Source organism: Ailuropoda melanoleuca, chromosome 12 (genome assembly GCF_002007445.2).
Source record: "Ailuropoda melanoleuca isolate Jingjing chromosome 12, ASM200744v2, whole genome shotgun sequence".
In the NCBI taxonomy this organism is placed as follows: Eukaryota; Metazoa; Chordata; class Mammalia; order Carnivora; family Ursidae; genus Ailuropoda; species Ailuropoda melanoleuca.
The window spans coordinates 33099241-33118975 of NC_048229.1; the positions used below are offsets into that span (position 1 = coordinate 33099241).

At 61.5% G+C, this 19735-nt stretch overlaps 2 protein-coding genes and 1 long non-coding RNA gene across 9 annotated transcripts in view; 2 read left to right on the forward strand and 1 right to left on the reverse strand.

The window, feature by feature from the left end:
- Positions 1-6923, forward strand: part of DMWD (DM1 locus, WD repeat containing) — a 7773-nt gene extending 850 nt beyond the window's left edge. The window contains exons 3-7 of the mRNA XM_034638998.1: positions 1-161; positions 1395-1577; positions 3846-5111; positions 5958-6032; positions 6374-6923. Of these exons, the coding sequence (XP_034494889.1) occupies positions 1-161; positions 1395-1577; positions 3846-5111; positions 5958-6032; positions 6374-6421 (1733 nt within the window). The 3' untranslated portion in view covers positions 6422-6923. The remainder of the gene's footprint in view (positions 162-1394; positions 1578-3845; positions 5112-5957; positions 6033-6373) is intronic.
- A 1354-nt stretch (positions 6924-8277) lies between these two features.
- DMPK (DM1 protein kinase) lies at positions 8278-18908 on the forward strand. 7 transcript variants are annotated; one of them, XM_034638073.1, is made up of 15 exons: positions 8278-8437; positions 10727-10818; positions 11102-11185; positions 11275-11370; positions 11931-12079; positions 12427-12520; positions 12822-13028; positions 13113-13376; positions 14083-14168; positions 15872-15992; positions 16732-16895; positions 16985-17082; positions 17249-17295; positions 17588-17677; positions 18013-18908. In XM_034638073.1, exons 1-15 carry the CDS (start codon positions 8278-8280, stop codon positions 18163-18165), a joined length of 1905 nt encoding a protein of 634 aa, XP_034493964.1. In that variant the 3' UTR covers positions 18166-18908. The 7 variants fall into 7 exon arrangements, with proteins under 7 accessions (XP_034493964.1, XP_034493963.1, XP_034493965.1 ...); XM_034638072.1 differs by having other exon boundaries at positions 17592-17677; XM_034638074.1 differs by having other exon boundaries at positions 13113-13361; positions 17592-17677; positions 18013-18172.
- Positions 16288-18066, reverse strand: LOC117795135. The gene is made up of 2 exons (XR_004618962.1): positions 17931-18066; positions 16288-17039 (listed from the first exon to the last, which is right to left on the reverse strand). It is a non-coding gene; the product is annotated as an uncharacterized LOC117795135 (long non-coding RNA).
- Positions 18909-19735: the final 827 nt, after the last annotated feature.

The window sequence follows — 19735 nt, forward strand, 5'->3', positions numbered from 1 at the left end:
GGCGCCTCAGCCTCGTGCGCCTCGGGGAGCCCGACGGCGCCGGGGCCGGGGAACCGCCCTCCACGCCCGCGGGGCTGGGTGCCGGAGGAGACCGCGTCTGCTTCAACTTGGGCCGCGAGCTCTATTTCTACCCGGGCTGCTGCCGCCGCGGGAGCCAACGGGTGAGCGGCCTGCATCGTGGTGGCCTCGGTGCTGGCAGAGAGGATAGGGCCCCGTGAGGTGATCGAGAAGTGATAGGAGGGTCCCCGAATGGATGTGGAGTTCTGAGATAGGCATACTTGACGTGACGGACATCCCAGGGGGAAGGGTGCCCAGAGGTAGGTAGTGCAGAATTCTAAAAGGTGGTGGGAGCCTGGGAGGCCCTCTGGGGTGCTAGCCATCCTAGAGGTGATGGAGAATCTTGAGGTCATGCAGATCCCCAGGTTATGCGTGGGGGTTCTGGAGTGGGATTTTGGAGAGATTCTGAGATGCTATGGGACCCTCCGTGCTTCTGGGTGGTAGGTAATCTGCCCATGATGGGGAATCCTGAGGTGATGCAGGCTTGAAAATGATGGAGAACCCAGAGGTGTTGCAAGTCCAGAGGTGGTGTGGGGGATGGAGGATCTTGAGGCTTTGGGAGCCCAGAGGTGAGGATGATTGTAGAATTGATGAGGCACTTAGAGGTGATAGGGATCCTGCAGGCATATGAAGTCTTAAGGAACACGGGTTCGGGAGATCATGAGGGTCTTGGAGGGAATGAGAGTCTCTGAGCTGATGGGGAGCGGAAGTGATAAGAGCCCAAAGAGGACATCCTCAGGTGTGATGGGTATTTCTACAGCAATGTAGATCCCAGAGGGGATGAGACCCTTGGAGGTTATGGTGGTCCCCAAAAGTGATGGAGATCCTGAGAGCCCAGAGGTGATGAAGGACCAAAAATGTGGGGGACCGTGAGGTTTAATGTGTCCATGAACCGTTATGGGGGTCCTGAGATTTAGGGACTCCAAAGTAAAGAGAATCCTGGGATGTTGGGTGTTAGAGTCCTGGGGATTTGGGTGACCCTACATTTTGGGGAGCTTAGAATATTGAGGTGCTAAGATCCAGGGGGAGTTGCTGAATCTATGGGACAGGACTAGAAAAGAATTGGAGCTCAAGGACTGTGGGGACCCCAGGCCTTGATACTAAGGCGAAGGGTGTCCCTAAAGTTAGGGGGTCCAACTTTGGAGGGAGGCACCTGGTCTCATGTGGGGTGGAGGGGGTCCCCCTTCCCGTCTGTGGTTGCCCACTCACCCATCCACCTACCCACTTCCCTAAGGGATTTAACCCTGCTTCCTTTTAGTGGTTTCCCCCAACCTCAACACCCTCTTCCTTCCTCTCAGTGGTAGAAACTATTAACTCCTTTTTTCCCACTGCTCAAGTCCATTGACCTCAACAAGCCAATTGACAAGCGGATCTATAAGGGTACCCAGCCCACCTGCCATGACTTCAACCAGTTCACTGCTGCCACAGAGACCATCTCCCTGCTGGTGGGGTTCTCAGCCGGCCAGGTGCAGTACCTGGATCTCATCAAGAAGGACACCAGCAAGCTATTCAATGAAGAGGTGATTATGGGCCCCGGGGGCCTAGAACGGCTCCCCCTCCCATGAACCACCCACGCACCGTTGCCATGAGACTGCAACTGCCTGGGGAGCAGTGGAGGCCTGAGAGGGGCAGGATGCAGGCGAGAGAGGGGATGGACTGACAGATATATGACATGGGGTCACAGACAGCAGCTAGTGGGATACCAGCTAATAATGACAGCTGCGCCTGCCGTGCTTGGGGCCTCTGCTGTTAGCCCTGTGCTGGACCCATTATTCCTTGAGTTGTCCTCCATGGGTTAGGGATTGTGGTGCCCATGTTGCAGGGAAGATAACCGAGGCTAGTCATTAGTTGGGACTTGTTTGAAGCCAGAGCCCTTGGTCATCAAAATCTGGGTCCATGGGCACTGGATTCAAATCGTTGTTGCACCATTGACTCACTATATGGTTTTGGGGAGGTGGCTGTCCCTCCCGAGCCTCAGTTTTACTTCTCTGCAAAATGGGATTCTCATCCCTGCCTCATGGGACCGTTATTACGAAATCGTATGTGGAGATGGCTCAGTCCTGGCTAGACTTGGTGCAAAAGGACATGCCAAGGAACGACCTTATCCGTAGGCGGGAGCTGCTCTTGTCCTCTGGCTTTTCGCTCTGTTCAGAGGAGGTGTTCCAAATATACAGAATGCATGAATGGCAGAAGGGAGCGAGGGTAACAGCGGTGAATGGATTAAAAATTCACCAGCTCATCCATTCACAAAACATTTATTGAGCATTTGGTCTGTGCCGGGCATTGTTTTAAGCACTGGCGATCTCACATCTTAGTGAACAAAACAGACGGAGGGCCCTGCCTTTGTGGAGCCATCATCTAGCTCGGGGAGCAGATGGTTATCAAATAAGTGAAGTATGCTGTATGTCAGAAGGTGGTGAGTGCCACAGAGAAGACTCCGGCAGGGCAGGGGGATGTGGAGTATGTGGGGAGGTTTAAATTAAGGAGGCCAGTCAGGAAAGGCCTCACTGAGGGGGGTGACATTGAAATAAAGACCTGAAGGAGGCAAGACCATTATCGGGAGTGGGGGGGACATTCTGAGTAAAGGGAGCAGCTAGGACCAACGCCTGGAAGTGGGATGCAGAAGGGCTGTGTGGCCAGAGCAGTTATTGAAGGGAAGGTGGGAGATGCGTCCTGAGAAATAACTGGTAGACCCTGGCCTCTGGAGGGTCGTGGTAAAGACTTTTGGCTTTCAGAGCCTTTCTCAACCAGGGTTCATCTCAGCCAGAGAACACAGAGATGATGTGATTCTTTTCTAACTTCTCCCAAGAATGAGAAGCAACTTAGATGCGCGGGGAAGAGGTTAATTCATTGTGTACAGTGTGTGCCGAGGGGCTTTGGGGCTCCGTTCTCTCTGGAACCCTGCTTGAGAAAGGCTGCCGTGGGGTTCGCAGAATTAGAGCGCCTGGTGCCAGCTTACATTTTTTTTTTTAAAGATTTTATTTATTTATTCGACAGAGATAGAGACAGCCAGCGAGAGAGGGAACACAAGCAGGGGGAGTGGGAGAGGAAGAAGCAGGCTCATAGCAGAGGAGCCTGATGTGGGGCTCGATCCCAGAACGCCGGGATCACGCCCTGAGCCGAAGGCAGACGCTTAACCGCTGTGCCACCCAGGCGCCCCTGGTGCCAGCTTACATTTTAACAGCATCTGTCTGGCAGCTGAGTGGCAGTGGCGACCTGGTGGCCAGTAAGGCCAGTGCCTGATGGAGGTGGTGGGGGAGTGGGTGGAAGAGGGCAGGTTCTGGGTGTGAGCGAAGGAGTGTACGTGAGTTGTGAGGGGGAAAAGGAGCAGAGGCGCATGCACAGCTGGCAGGACGGGGCTGTCGCTCGTGTGTCCAGGAAATTGTTTCCAGGCACCTCCTGTGTGCACAGGTCTGCGCGCTGGGGTTAGACCAGTGAACCACCCAGATAACGATCCCTTCCTTGGGGGAGCTGATGTTCTGTGGAGCCTGCCACGGTAAAGACAGAGGAGAGGGTTAGACAGATGAGGAGAGTTCCCTGAAAGGCAGCGCTGTCCCCTTGCGGAAGACGGGACACCACGCCTCCGTGGAGCTCCCTGTGGCTGCCTCACAGGCCGCCCTTCTTCCTCTGCGTTCCTGTGGCCCAGTGTCCGTCCCTGACCCTCAGTGTGGGGGGCCCTCTCCGAGGAGGTCCGGGCCACATCTGGGGGTCCTTCGGGGACCCCGGTCGGGGAGGAGGTCGGCCAGGAGCGGACCGCCTTCCCCAACCCCCGCCGTCTCTCCCGGCAGCGGCTGATCGACAAGACCAAGGTGACCTATCTGAAGTGGCTGCCTGAGTCGGAGAGCCTGTTCCTGGCCTCACACGCCAGCGGCCACCTGTACCTGTACAACGTCAGCCACCCGTGCGCCTCGGCCCCGCCCCAGTACAGCCTGCTGAAGCAGGGCGAGGGCTTCGCCGTCTACGCCGCCAAGAGCAAGGCGCCCCGCAACCCGCTGGCCAAGTGGGCGGTGGGCGAGGGGCCCCTCAACGAGTTCGCCTTCTCGCCCGACGGCCGGCACCTGGCCTGCGTCAGCCAGGATGGCTGCCTGCGCGTCTTCCACTTCGACTCCATGCTCCTGCGGGGGCTCATGAAGAGCTACTTTGGGGGCCTGCTGTGTGTGTGCTGGAGCCCCGACGGCCGCTATGTCGTGACGGGTGGCGAAGACGACCTGGTCACCGTGTGGTCCTTCACCGAGGGCCGTGTGGTGGCCCGAGGCCATGGCCACAAGTCCTGGGTCAACGCTGTGGCCTTTGACCCCTACACCACGAGGGCCGAGGAGGCGGCAGCGGCCGGCGGTGACGGGGAGCGGAGTGGCGAGGAGGAGGAGGAGCCCGACGCGGGGGGCACGGGCTCGGGCGGGGGAGCCCCCCTCTCCCCGCTGCCCAAAGCCGGCCCCATCACCTACCGCTTCGGCTCGGCCGGCCAGGACACGCAGTTCTGCCTGTGGGACCTCACCGAAGACGTGCTTTACCCCCACCCGCCCCTGGCCCGCACCCGCACCCTCCCCGGCACACCTGGCACCACGCCGCCCGCCGCCAGCGGCTCCCGGGGTGGCGAGCCCGGCCCCGGCCCCCTGCCCCGCTCACTGTCCCGCTCCAACAGCCTCCCACACCCGGCAGGCAGTGGCAAGGCGGGCGGCCCGGGCGCCACTGAGCCGGGCACGCCGTTCAGCATTGGCCGCTTTGCCACGCTCACGCTGCAGGAGCGGCGGGACCGGGGGGCAGAGAAAGAGCACAAGCGCTACCACAGCCTTGGCAACATCAGCCGGGGCAGCAGCGGGGGCAGTGGCGGCGGGGACAAGCCCAGCGGCCCCGCCCCCCGCAGCCGGCTGGACCCAGCCAAGGTGCTGGGCACCGCGCTGTGCCCCCGCATCCATGAGGTGCCCCTGCTCGAGCCCCTGGTGTGCAAGAAGATCGCCCAGGAGCGGCTCACGGTCCTCCTCTTCCTGGAGGACTGCATCATCACCGCCTGCCAGGAGGGCCTCATCTGTACCTGGGCCCGGCCGGGCAAGGCGGTGAGTGGCCCCACGCCGGCCTACCCAGGGGCTAGGGAGCGGCGGGCATGGGCAGGAGGGTTTGTCGCAGTTGTAGCCCTTAGCCCTGTGGGATGAGGAGAAGCCAGGGAAATCTTAGCGTCCCAGACCAAGTATGGGGCTTCTAGAACGCTCCGTGGCAGCAGAGAGAGGGTTGGGTAGAAGAGACAGCTGGGACTGGTGAGGACCATGGCCAGCCATCAGAGGGGCAGCCAGTGGGCCCAGCACAGCCAGGCCTTCTCACTTGTCACTCGAAGCCAAATCTGCGTTTTTATGGGAAATACGATTTGTGAATTGTGAAACCCTTTGAATAATGCGGGTCAAATTCTGTGGGCAGCACTGAGCCTGTAGGCCTGCCTTCCGGTCTGGATCTCAGACTCTGGATCTGAGCCCACCGCTGGAGTCCAGGCTTGTGGAATCCCAGCTTGGGTTCCAGGGGTGCTCCCTGTGCGGCCTTGGGCAAGTCACCGCTCCTTGCTGACCTCTGTCACCTCTTAGGGAGCCCTGAAGGTGGGTGGTGGGTGGACGTGTCCACCTCCTGGGGTAGCTGTGGGGTTCAGGAAGGTCTCGGTGGGGAAGATCCCAGTAAGGGGAGCACAGGCCTGGCGCCTTCTGTCTTTGGCGCTCTTGTCTCAGAGGGCTCAGCTCCACGGGGTTTGGGTTGTGTGCCGGGGGTGCTAGGTCAGGGCCAAGCTGGGTTCCCTCAAAGGCGGTTTTAGAATTGTAGGGTCTTGAATCCTTAGAACTTTATAACACAGTCTCAGAAGCAGGGTCATTGGGATTTGGGGAGTCTGGCGAGTCCTGAAAGAGACCCCTCTATCTCCCTAGTTCACAGACGAGGAGGCCGAGGCCCAGACAGGGGAAGGAAGTTGGCCCAGGTCACCCAGCAAGTCAGTGGTAGAGGTAGGATTGTCCCTGAGTTCTCTCCCCCTTATCCCCCCCAGTCAGAAAGGGCCCCGAGTTCCCCCCATCCTCTCCACCACTACCCCACCCTCTCTACTCAGGACCACCTGAGGACTTTGGTTATTGTCTAAGAGTGCTGCCTGCGGGGCCAGGGAAGCTAGCAGAGCTGGGAGTTCCCGACCTAGAGCAGCGGCCTCTGTCTGGGGGGCTCTGGGGTGGACCGAAGGGCAAGGCCAGGGTGGCAGCCGCCCTGGGGACTCCGGGCTATCTCCCTCCCCACGGGACTGGCGGGAGCCCCAGGCGGTCTCTAACCCTCCTGTTTCCGCTCTCGTCTTCCCCAGGGCATCTCTTCCCAACCAGGCAACTCCCCGAGCGGCACAGTGGTGTGAAGCCATGGATGTCGGGGTCCCCCCCTCCATGTTCCCCGCCTCCTAGCCATAACCCTCCCGCTGACCTCACGGATCAACGTATTAACAAGACTAACCATGACGGATGGACTGCTCCAGTCCCTTGCCCTGCACAAATTTGGGGGTCAGAGGGTCCCCCAGACTGGCCCAGACACATGGGGGGATGTAGTGGCCCATGCGGCCTCAGCCTTGTCCCCACCCACTGCCAAGTACAATGACCCCTTCCTCTGAAACATCAGTGTTCGACTCATCCCTGTCCCCAGCATGTGACTGGTCACTCCTGGGGGAGAGACCCCCCCCACCCACAAGCTCTGCGGTGTGCCCCTCATCCTGGGGTCAGGGCCAGGGTGACCCACCCCTCCCCTGGCCCCCACCCTGCCCTTGCTGTTGTTTGTGCTTTTGAAGAGTGTTAAATTATGGAAGCCCCTCGGGGCCCTCCCTGTCCCCCAGGACCTCTTATTTATACTAAAGTTCCCTGTTTTCACAGTGTCTCTGTTCCCTTCCGGGAGGTGTGGAGGGAGTGTGTGTGCACTTCGCTGCAGTCCTAGAATCCAGCGACTTCCACCAAAGGAAGAGTTAGGCCCTGCCTCCCCCGACCCAGTTCCCTCCCTGCTCCCTTCTCATAGCAGGAAGTGCTGAAGGCCGGAGGAGGGACTGACTCAGGGCGCACCGCTGGTGGGTCCCCTGCCTGCCAGCCCTCCAGCCCCGAGCACCACCCTTGGGACACAGAACGTTGCCCTGGCCCCCAAACTCTGGAGGAAAAGTGCCGCCAGGGCCCCCTTCACAGTTTGAAAGTGCCCGAACTGTCCAGGTCAGATACGGGGGGCCTGCCCAGATGGGTCCCCCAGGTATCTCCTGAGGTGCCCAAAGTGTGCCGAAGTCTTGGCCTCCTGCTGCCTCCGGCCTCCTGGCTCACGTGGCACAGGCGGCCAGAGCCAGCTGGAGACCATGGTTTCCTCCGGAGCGCTGTCCACCCCTGCGGAGAACAACGAAAATCCCTCCTGGCTGGCTCTCCGGAGCTGCAGGGAGGGGTGTCTTCCCGCTCTGCCCTCCACCCCCCGAAATGTTTCTGTTTCTAATCCTAGCCTGGGCAGGAATGTGGCTGTGCGGCCAGGGTCCAAGGAGCTATTTTGGGGGCTCCTTTGCCTCCCCCAGGCTTTGGCCAGTGGGTCACCCCTGGTCCTGGCTCCTGAGGGCCTCCCTTTCCAATTCTCTCACCACCCCTTCCCCACCTCCTGCCAAAAAAAAAGTCAGTGTAAAGCAGAGGGCCTGAGGGCTAAATTTAAACCGTCCCAAAGTCTGAATCCGTGGCTGAGTCACCTACGAAGCTGCCCTGGCCTCCTGCCCCCCCTTCCCAGGCCTCACCCCTTTCTCCCCCACCCCGATTCCAGGGCTTGAGAGGGGTGTTACCCGATCATCCTGAACCTCAATTGGCCCCCTCAGAATGGGAGGGCTCGTCTTTGGCATCTGCCACACCTGTAGCTTCCTCTGTGCTCCGCCTTTTTTGGGGGGCAGGCATAGTGCGAGAGTTGAAATTCTCCACCCCCCATCTCACACTGACGCATTCTGAGGGGCCCTGGAAGGAGGGAGTTGGGGGGGCCTGGCTCGCGAGGGGTTAAGGCTGGGAGGCGGGAGGGAGGGGGCCGAACCAAGGGGTGGGGAGAAGGGGAGGAGGCCTCAGCAGCAGAGAGAAGTGGCCAGAGAGGCCCAGGGGACAGCCAGGGACAGGCAGACATGCAGCCAGAGCCCCAAGGCCTGGACAGGGGCTGCCAGGCCCCGTGACGGGAGGACCCCGAGCCCCTGGCCCGGGGAGGGGGCCATGGTGCTGTCTGCCCGACATGTCAGCCGAGGTGCGGCTGAGACGGCTCCAGCAGCTGGTGCTGGACCCTGGCTTCCTGGGGCTGGAGCCCCTGCTCGACCTTCTCCTGGGCGTCCACCAGGAGCTGGGTGCCTCCGACCTGGCCCAGGACAAGTATGTGGCCGACTTCTTGCAGTGGGGTGAGTGCCTGCCTGCATGGGTGCCGCAGGTGGGGGGGTCGGGGCAGAGGCAGGAGATGGGGCTGGGCACAGTGGCTGATAGTTGGGGGCAAGATGGACGTGGAAGAGCCTCCCACTCAGGAGCCCGGAACTTGGTCCTGGGTCCTAGGGTGACATGCCCCTATCCCTGTGGCACCCTGGCAGGGCAGGCTGGGGTCAGCAGAGGCTAAGGCAGCCATGACTCAGAACGGTGACCCGGGAGCCCTGGTAGGCTGCACTGGGCACAGCCTCCCGCGCTCCTTCTCTACGCCCTCTAAGCCTAGGGACATGGTTGGAGCCCCGTACCCTAGGACCCCCCCCAACCACCAAAATGGGCCCCATGGCTCTCCACCCTGGTCTCCCAGAGCACAGGGGCAGGCGGAAGGGACAGCATGGGGCAGCTGCCAGGGGCGCGGCCAATGGGCAGGTGTTCGGCGCCAGCCTCTCCAGCTGCCCCAACAGGTGCCCAAGAACTGGGAGGGTGCGGTGACTCAGGCCCTGGGGGAGAACCAGCTCTGCAGACAGGCGCCACCCGGCACCCCCACCCCCTGGATGGAGGAGGAACAATTTAGGGTTCTTCTGGGTGTGCCCACTTTCTAGGGTCTGGCTGCCCTCTCCCCCCAGCCCTGGTCCATCTAGCCTGCATGGGGCAGCCTTGACTCCCCTCCAGCTCCCCAGATCCCTCGTTCCCAGGACCTCTGACCTTCTGGCTCTCCCACAAAGTCCCTTCTGGCCAGGTCTGTCCCTGGAGACAGGTCTGGAGGGAAGATGCTTCCACCTCAGTCTCCGGCCTTGTCTGCCTCCGCCCCTCCTCCACCCCAGGACTCAGGCTCACTTGGTTTTCTGTCTCCCTGACACCCTGCCACTCTGTCCCTGCGCTGGTTTGTCCCTTGGTGGCTTGCGCTTGGTCCTTGGGCTCTGTATGTCTCTGTCTCTCTGCCTCCCCCCTCTCCCTCATTTCTTGTGTTCATCTCTTTCTTACACCAGGCCCCGCTCCTGACCCTCCCATTTCGCAGATAGGAAGGTGGAGACCAAAGGCCAGGCCACTCAGCCCCTGGAAGAACTTTCTCCCCACCTCTCCCAGCCCTTAGTAACTCTCTCAGCCCCGATTTTGCAGAGCGGGAAATTGAGCTAGCAGGGTAAACTGAGCCCTGAGCTGGGGGCAGGGGTCTGGCTCTCCTGTAAGGAGCACTCCTTTTGTGGCCTGAGCAGCACCCTGCGGCCCCTCCCCTGCCAGGCTGCCCAGGGCGGGGGAGGGGGCCCGGGTTCCTGCTGCCTTAAAAGGGCTCATCGTCTTGGCTCTCTCCTCCCTCCCCCGTCCTGGGCCCTGGCTGGTTCTTCCCTGCCGGCCCGCTCTCCCCGAACCTCGTGGGGGCCCGTCTCTCCCTGCCATAGCCCACTCTATCTCCCCTTACTCTCACTTGAACCCATCCCTCGCTCTGTCCTGCCTCCCAAGTCCCCAGCGTCCTCCACTTCCCTCTCCCTGTGCCCCTGTCTCCCCTCCACCCGGCCCCTCCCCTCCCTACCTCCCTTCTTTAACTTTCCTAGCTGTAGGACCTCGGGCCAACCTCTTCACCCATCTGAGCCATGATTTCCCCTCCCGTAAATGAGGGGTAACGAAAGAAACCCTCTTCCTGGAGTTGAGGACAGAGCGAATATACCAGAGCCTGGAATTTGGGTCCATGCTGGCTTTGTTTTCCTCTCCTGTTCCTTCTCGGGGCCCCATCCCCAAATCCAGTGTTTCCCAAAGTGTGGTCCACAGCCACCAGCATCTAGGCCTGCAGGTGCTGGGCTAAACTGAATGTTCCAGGACAGGCTCTGGGACAGACTGAGAACCAGTGGGGTGGGCCTGGCAGGCACTCCCACTCCAAGCCAGAGTAGGGGTGGGTCCTGAAGCTCAGGGGGCCCTAAGGACTGGACCTCACCTCCTTTCTTCTGTTCTTCAGAGCCTCCCTTCCCCAGAGCCCGCCCTCTCCACCGGCACCCACTAGAGCCCCTCTGGCCCAATGCCCTTCCCAAAAAAGGGTTCCTCAGGCATCCCACCTTTTTTCTGTAGGAGGGCATTTGGGGTCCCCAAAACTTCACACAGTGTTTTTGTAGGGAAGCCCTTGGAAGGCTGATAGTCCTAGGAGAGAGACAGAGGAAAGAACAGGGGACAGAGGACCGAGGAACAGAGAGGGGGAAGACTGAGGGGCAGAGGGTGGGACTTCCTCCTGTCTCCAGTGTCAATCCCAGTTACCGTCGGTTCCCACCTCCCCCTCCCCCCCCCAGTGGAGCCCATCGCGGCGAGGCTTAAGGAGGCCCGACTGCAGAGGGGCGACTTCGAGATTCTGAAGGTGATCGGACGCGGGGCGTTCAGCGAGGTGAGCCTTGAGCAGCGGCTGCAGCTTGGCGGAGCAGGGGACGGGACTTTTCGTGCCGTGGGCGGGACCCAGGGGTTTGGGGCGGGACCTTAGAAATTGATGAATGACTGAGTTGAGAAAGCCTGCACCCGCCGGGCGGGGGCGGGGCTTGAGGTCGCTGGGTGTGGCGATAATCGTGGGGCGGAGCCACAAGGAGGTGGTGCTAGGGGCGGAGTCCAATCTGGGAGGGCCAGCGTGTCTCCCCCGCCACCTCGGCCCCCAGTCACTGTGTTTCGGCCTTTAGGTAGCGGTGGTGAAGATGAAGCAGACGGGCCAGGTGTATGCCATGAAGATCATGAATAAATGGGACATGCTGAAGAGAGGCGAGGTGAGGGCCGCGGCCGGACGTGCAGGGCGCTAGGATTACCCACCCCTGCTCCGGCTCCTGTCAGCTTTAGTGCCTCTGGGTGTCCGCAGGTGTCGTGCTTCCGGGAAGAGAGGGATGTGTTGGTGAACGGGGACCGGCGCTGGATCACGGAGCTGCACTTCGCCTTCCAGGATGAAAACTACTTGGTGAGCCCCAGACCCGGGGGGCATGGGGAGATGGACCCCGACCCCGAGGCTGTCAGTGAACGAGGCGCGGGGTCAGGGAGAAGTTCTAGACTTGGGGAGCTGCCTCGAAATGGCAGCGGTGTCTCTGGGTGTGGTAGGAATTGGTTTTCCTGTCCCGGGATGGGAGATGTCCCTTACCGCTCTTTTCCCGGGCTGATTCCAGAGGACCCTGTAAAGATGCCACCGTCGGGGTGTGGGGGGGGGATCTCTTACCTGGACTGGGGTAGCTCTCTACGATCTATGTGGGGGCCCCTGGGCAGGGTATTTAGGCTCTGTACTTTGGGCACTGGGAGCTCTCTGGGCTCTCTTTTCCCCTTCTCTGTCCAGTGATATCCTGGGACAATTCGGTTTTGGGGGGGAGTGGCTCTGGTGTGGCCTGGGAGATCTCTTGGGCTCTCTTGGGGCTGGGGCCACGGGGTCTCTGCCGAGGGATGGGGCATCTGCGGGAGTCTTTGTCCCGGGCTATCAGCGGTCAACGCCGAGGGGTGCGACTGACCCCCCCATGACACGCCCCCTGCCAGTACCTGGTCATGGAGTACTACGTGGGCGGGGACCTGCTAACGCTGCTGAGCAAGTTTGGGGAGCGGATCCCGGCCGAAATGGCGCGCTTCTATCTGGCCGAGATTGTCATGGCCATAGACTCAGTGCACCGGCTGGGCTATGTACACAGGTGGGCGCAGCGGGGGCTGAGGGGCGGGGGCTGAGGGGCGGGGGCTGAGGGCGGGGCCCAGAGAGGGAAAGCAAAAGTTGCCCCCGGGCAGGGGGCAGGGTGCCGCCAAGTTTGGAGCCCTGAGGGGGCGGGGCCTGGAGAGGGACCTCATTGGTTGGGACCACTGGGGACAGGGCCAGAGGAGGGGGTTCAGAATTGCAGAATCCCCTAAGAGGGGCCCGCAATTGGAGAGCATGGTCCCTACGGGGGTGGGGCCCCGGGACCGTGCTGCCTGGAGGGGTGGAGCCTGGTGAGATGGATGGAGGGAGGCTCACTTATCACCCCCCACCCACCTTCTGTTTGCGCAGGGACATCAAACCCGACAACATCCTACTGGACCGCTGCGGCCACATCCGTTTGGCCGACTTCGGCTCCTGCCTGAAGCTGCGGGCGGATGGAACGGTGAGCCGTGCGGTGCGCCGCTTCGGGCAACTCGGGCCACCAAAGAGGAGTGGGGTCAGGTGGGGGGACCGGAAGTACAGAGTGTGGGGGCAGGGCTGAGGCGCACAGGCAGAGTTAGGGTGGGGTCGCGACCGGATTTGGAGGGGAAAAGAGAAGGAAGGCAGGCACACCTAAGTGTGTGAGCGGCTCAGGGTTAGAACAGGCAAGGGGAGGGACTAAGCCCTCGGGGCGTGGTTGGGAGGAGGCGGGGCCAGAGCTCGGAGGGGCGGGGCCGAGCCCAGCTCTGCCCCTTTTGGCTCAGGTGCGGTCGCTGGTGGCTGTGGGCACCCCGGACTACTTGTCCCCCGAGATCCTGCAGGCCGTGGGCGGCGGGCCCGGGATGGGCAGCTATGGGCCCGAGTGTGACTGGTGGGCGCTGGGAGTGTTCGCCTATGAAATGTTCTACGGGCAGACGCCCTTCTACGCCGACTCCACGGCTGAGACCTATGGCAAGATCGTGCACTACAAGGTGAGCACGGCCAGAGGAACCTCTGATCTCCCTCCACGCATACTGCCAGGCTAACGTCCCCCGCCTTTCCTCCCCCTCGTGCAGGAGCACCTGTCTCTACCGCTGGCCGATGCGGAGGTCCCTGAGGAGGCTCGAGACCTCATCCAGCAGCTGCTGTGTCCCCCTGAGACGCGGCTGGGCCGGGACGGAGCAGGTGATTTCCAGAATCATCCTTTTTTCTTTGGCCTTGACTGGGACGGTCTCCGAGACAGCGTGCCCCCTTTTACGCCGGATTTTGAGGGTGCCACTGACACGTGCAACTTCGATGTGGTGGAAGACGGGCTCACTGCCATGGTGAGCGGGGGCGGGGTAGGTACCTGCGACCCCTGCTGGGCAGAGGGTATTCCCCCCCACCCCAATCCTTCACCCTTGAAGTTGGGCTTAGAATAGTACGTATCTCCTGAGGTCTTGAAATCAGTCCTCTCCCAGAGCACCTGCTCTGTGCCCCCCCCCCCCAGTGCTGGGAACCCAGCGGTGACCTGGATTCACAATCCAGTGGGGAACATAGACTGGTCCCCACACAACTAAGCCCCAGAGAGTTGGGGGGGTAGGGCTGAGATGGGGAAGGGCAGGGGGTGGGGCTCCTGACCCAGCATGGAAAGTCTTGGAGGGCTTCCCGAAGGAGGCGCTATTTGAGCTGAGACCTGGAGAGATGAGAAGTGAAAGGCAGGAAACCACCGTGGTGTGGAGGAATCTCTCTTAGGCCATCTCTCTCTCAACTGTGACACAAGCTATCCCGAGTGCATGTTCAGCCTGGGTGCCCTGTGCCAGGTCCTGTGGGGACACACAGGGACCAAGCCAGCCCTGGTCCCTACCCTCATTCACTTACAGCCTGGAGAAGTATCTAATTACAGTGTGGGGAGTGCCCGAGGGAAGCCGCAGGATACAATGAAATTTGAAAATGAGGGAGGGGCCACTTAAGATAGTGAGAGCGGGTGTTTAAGCCCAGACTGGGAGCAGCGAGGGACCAGCCCTGACAAGCACAGGTCACTCCACATCTGTTTCTCTTGTATAGGAGACGCTGTCGGACATGCAGGAAGGCCTGCCACTGGGGGTCCACCTGCCGTTTGTGGGCTACTCCTACTCCTGCATGGCCCTCAGGTAAGCACTGCCCCTGGGCAGCCTGTGAGGAGTGGGCCAGGGGTGCCAGCCTCCAGAGGCCCCGGGGGGCTGCCCAGGGGCACCCAGTAGGATTCCAGGATCAATCTTGGAACTTTACTGCCTTGGGACCAAGGACTATTAGGAGTCCAGAGATGTAGGACCTTAAAATCTCAGACCATAAGTACTGTGAAATTTTAGATTCAGTTGTAAAACCTCAGAGCCACAGACTCAGCCTTCCAGAATCTTCCAACCTTCAACTTTCAGATTTCTAGTACAGTCATGGGACCTCAGAATCTTAGAAAATAAGTTCAGAATTTCTAAAGCAATCTTAAAAGAATACAAACTCGTTGAATCACTCATATAACCATAATGCCTTTTTTTTTTTAAGATTTTATTTATTTATTTGTCAGAGTAGAAAGCAGACAGCGAGTACAAGCAGGGGAAGCAGCCGGCAGAGGGAGAAGCAGGCTCCTGACTGAGCAGGGAGCCGGATGCGGGACTTGATCCCACGACCCCAGGATCATGACCTGAGCCGAGTGCAGACACTTAATTGACTGAGCCACCCAGGCGTCCCCATAAAGCCTTTTAAAAACATTAACTATACAAACAATACTTTGCTTGTCACAAGTAAATTAGAAAATACAGGCAAGGAAAAGGAAGCCCACCATCAGGGACCGTCCCTGGCTCACATATGCGCACACACACAGTTGACAACTGTGAGAAAATGACGTGTTCTACTCTGTTTTGTTACTGGACAATGTATCGAAAATGCCACTTCCTTTTTTTTTAATTTTTAAAAAGATTTTCTTTATTTATTTGAGAGAGAAAGAGAGTGCGAGCACAAGCAGGGGAGGAGCAGAGGGAGAGGGAGAAGCAGACTCCCACTGAGAAGGGAGCCCCATGTGGGGCTCAATCCCAGGACCCTCAGATCATAACCTGAGCTGAAGGCAGACGCTTCACCGGCTGAGCCCCCCAGGTGCCCCACAGATGCCATTTGTTACCATGAATGAACACCAGCACGAGCCCTTGCGCAGTATTCTCCCCATGGGGACTCAGTTAACCCACCTCCGTCACAGCCCGAGCGCGATGCACAGCGGTGGCTTGGTCTCCGTGCACCCAGGCTCATCAGGCCCTTGAGACCTGTTTCCACAAGAGGGCGTGTTGGGCTGGAGGGGACATCCACTTTTATTGTGATTTCATATTCCCGGGGAGGGTGTAACCCCTTCCCTGCTGCTGGGGACGGTGGGGGCAGGGCGCTGATGACTGGAATCACAGTCCTGCGATCCCACAGCCAGTCTAAAGACCGTTTCTTTGGAGGTGGCTAGAGTTGGGTCAGGTCCCCCTCACTGTCCTGACGTCCTAAGGAGAGAGGTCTGCAAAGGTCACATGGAGAGGGAGGAGATGAGCAGAGCCCAGAGCATGGGTGTCTGGACCCCCGGATCTGCCAGAAGGTGCAGAGAGGCGCTTCCAGGGGCCTGAGGCCATGGGAAGGGCAGGCCTTTACTCCCAAGAAGGGGACCTGTCCCACCAACCTGGCAATTTGTTCCCTTCTCTCTGCCCCTCCCCCTCCTCACACTAGGGGGTCTTCAGGGTCTGGCTCTCCCCTGGCCACAGAAGAGGGAGTCCTGGCTCTAAACCCAGGGGCTGGGCAACTTCTCGAGGGGGGCCAGCTCCCCCTCCCCTTGCCCTCTTCATCTCCCCAGGGACGAGGAGCCCCCAGGCCCCACAGCCATGGAACTGGAGGCCGAGCCACTGCCTGAGCCACCTGTGCGAGCACCCAGCCCGGGGCCCCCCATGCCCCCGCCGCCCCCACCGGAGCAAACAGTGAGTCTTTGAAGGAGAAGGCCAGTCAGGGACGAAGGGGAGAGAAGGGCAAGGGCTCCGGGGCTCTTGCGTGGTGCGGAGTGCCAAGCCCTCCAGGAGCTCGCCTGACAGAAAGTGACAGAAAACAAAGTAGAGACAAAGTTACTTCAGTCAGACATGATCCCTGTGAAGAAATTAAAACAGGCCATTGTGTGTGGGAGGAGGGGGGTTCTGGGGAGGGGCGACCCGGAAGAGAAGGAGGAAGAGGAGGAGGAGGACCACCCATGGGAAGAAAGGACGCACTGGGCAGCAGACAGAACTTCAAGGCAAAGGTTTACTCTCGATCAGGGAAGGAAGGTGGTAAGGCTGACTCGTTCCAGGAGGAGGGGGTGGAGACTGAGGGGAGGGGAGACTGAGGCCAATGGGAAACAAACCAAACTGGGCGTTTTGGGGAGGCAGGCCTTCCCCTGAGGGCGCTGAGGGCCTGGGGAGGAGGAGAGGGACGTGGTCAAGTTGGGTTAGGGTTTTAGGAACAGCTCTTTGGTTCCTGTGTGTGCGGACGGTGGGTGGGAAGGGCCCAGACCAAAGGCCGGAGACCAGGACGGGGCTGGGGTTAGGAAGGCAAGGAGACCCGGGTCACCACAGGAGCTGTGAGGATTCCCAGAGATCTAGAGGACAAGGCAGGGTGCCTAGAACCTGTGCCCCGGTCTTGGGTGCTGTGGGAGCCACGGGCAGCCCTAAGCGCGGTCCGGCCCCGCAGGCTGCAGCGGCGGTTCCGGAGGCCACTCCGGCCTCGGCGGAGGCCCAGGAGGCCCAGGTGACGCTGCGGGAGCTCCAGGAGGCCCTGGAGGAGGAGGTGCTCACACGGCAGAGCCTGAGCCGGGAGCTGGAGGCCATCCGCACAGCTAACCAGATCTTTGCCAGGTCGGGGTCGGGGCGCCGGGTCGGTCTCTACTGCCAACAGCCGGTCTGGCTCGGGTCCGGGAGGGCTCACGGTCTCTTCCTACCCGCAGTCAGCTCCGTGAGGCCGAGGCACGGAACCGAGACCTGGAGGCGCACGTCCGGCAGCTGCAGGAGCGGATGGAGCTGCTGCAGGCCGGGGGAGACGCAGGCGAGTTCCTCATGCGTCCCCTTTCCCGAGGGCGACGGGGGGGGGAGGTGGGCCCGCGGCGTGTGTGGACACCTGGGGGAGGGCGAGGGGCCCAGGCTGGGGCACGCCGCGCCACCGCCCTCCTCCGTCCCTCCACGCGCCCTATGCCTCTCTCTTCTCCTTCCAGCTGTCACGGGGGTCCCCAGTCCCCGGGCCACGGATCCACCTTCCCATGTAAGACCCCTCTTTTTCCCCTGTATCAAGCCTGCTGGCCCCTCTGCAGACCCCGCCCTCGTCTCCCCGTCCAGATTTAGGGATCACCCTATCTCTGGGGGTTCCAGACGGCAGACACCCTCCATTCAGTCCCACGTCTACCAGCTGTCCCTCGGCCCAGGCCTCCAACCAGATCCCGTCTAGGATCTCCCTCGATTCCGTCCCTGACTCCCTCCGCTGTCTCTCGCCACCTGCCGAGGGCGGCCGGGCCGGGCTGGGCTCCGATCGGGTCACCTGTCCCTTCTCTCTCCAGCTAGATGGCCCCCCGGCCGTGGCTCTGGGCCAATGCCCGCTGGTGGGGCCAGGCCCCATGCACCGCCGCCACCTGCTGCTCCCTGCCAGGGTACGTCCGGCTGCTCACGCCCGCCCGCCGCCGCGCCCCCTCCTCGCTCCACGCACCCCAAGCCGCCTCTGCTTAGCTGCGCCTCTGTCGGGCCGGGCCCGCCGCGGGGAGGGAGGATGCCCGGGCAGCCAATCAGCACAGGCCGCTAGGAAGCAGCCAGTGGCGAGTTCGGACAAGACTTGAGGCTAGCCAGCGGACCAACCGCAGCTGCCCCCGGGGGCGGGGCGGAGTGCAGAGAGGCTTGTGGACCCACCTATGGGCGTAGGCGTGGCGAGTGCCAGGAGCCAATCCGTGGGCCGTGCCGCGGGGTCCTGATCCCGCCCTCTTGTCCGCAGGTCCCTAAGCCTGACCTATCGGAGGCGCGTTCCCGGCTCCTGTTCGCCGTTGCTCTGGCTGCTGCCGCCGCCTTGGGCTGCACTGGGTTGGTGGCCTGCGCCGACCATCTCGCCCCGGCCTGGCGCCACCCAGGAGCCGCCTTCTCCCCCTGAACCCTAGAAGCCCAAGCCGGAGGGTTGGGTGACCTGGGCACCACCCAGAAGCCACTCCCACCGCCTCCTCGTTCACACCGCTCCAAGCGTGGGTCTCCGCCCCAGCTCCAGCCCTGTGATCCGGGCCCGCCCCCTGGCGGCCGGGGAGGGAAGAGCCGGCCCCGCGGTCAGAGCACGGGGCTCCTGGAAGGCTTGTAACCGGGAATGCTGCAGCTGCTGCCGGGGGGAATCGCAGACCACTTCCTTCCTGCGGCCTGGCTGAGGCCCCGACATGCATGGGCAAACTGCGATCTAGAGAAGGCAGCAGGGCCAGGGCTCGGCCATCAGTTTTTCACCCTCCCCGCCTCCCCACCCCCACCCCGCCCCCATCGGCTCGCAGACCACAAATCCTTGTGCATGAGGCCCTGCTATCCCGGGAAAGTTCTCTTCCCGCGGCGAACGTCTAGTGCGAGCTCCGCCCGCTCTCTCGGGAACCTTATGCTTTTGCCAGCCCCGCTTTTTCGGGGACTCCCGCGCCCTCCTCACGTAAGCTGCTCTCGGAGCCACCGCAGGCTCCGCCCGCCTCCGCGTTTGGGTATTTATTGACCTGTCCTCCGACCCGCTGACAGGCGCCAGGACCCCAGCTCCCTAATCCACGTTTTGGATGCACTGAGACCCCGACATTCCTCAGTATTTATTGTCTCTCCCCACCTAGGACCCCACCCCCGATCCTCGCGAATAAAAGGCCCTCCCGTCTGCCAAAAGCTCTGAACTCCCGGGTGTCCGCTCTCTTTGCGTTGCGGGAAGGAGGCTGCTCAGGGGGCCAATCGGAAGGCGAGTGGAGACGGCCAATGGCCTGGCGGCAAGCTAGCGGGCCTCAGAACTGACGAATCAGGGCTGGGGGTGGGGGGGTGAGGACGCTGAGAGGCGTGGCCTCGGCATCCGGCCAATAGGACATGGCTAGCGAGCCACCAGGAGGCACCGCCCCCTGTCCAGCTGTGGCCCAGCTGTGCCACCAGCTCGCTGGGGAGAAGGGGGCTGGGCCGGCTGCGCGCGCGGCCATCCTCCTACCAGTGCGCCTGCGCGGGCCACGCGCCTAGGTTCCAGAGACTTGCTCAAGAAAAGTTGCTGCAAACTTTCTAACCCGTTTCCCCCGCCCCTTCTCCCTGCCAGACCCGCCCCCCTGCGGAGCCGGGAATTCCGAGGGGCGGAGCGCAGGCGGAGATGGGGAGTGGGGGGGCCTTCAGAGGACTCTGGAGACGGAGGCGTGCAGAAGCTTAGTCTCCGGGCGGAGGTGGCTTCGCGCCCTTAGCCCTCCCGGACGGCCCGTTACCTTCTCCGTTGTCCCGATGGGGAAACTGAGGCCCTGAGCCTGAGGCACACCCGGGGGGAGGCAAAAAAGCGCGGCCTGAGGCGGAGGGAAAACAAAAGGAGAATCACGGACAGACGGGGAGGGGGGCGGGCACTCACACAGACACTGGGACCGAGATCCAAGTGGAGAGCTGGGCCTGGCATTGCTGGGGGAGACGCGGGGTCGGCGGGGGGGAGAATCGGGAAGCGCGAAAGGGAGGGCGGAGAGGGGGGGCGGGCG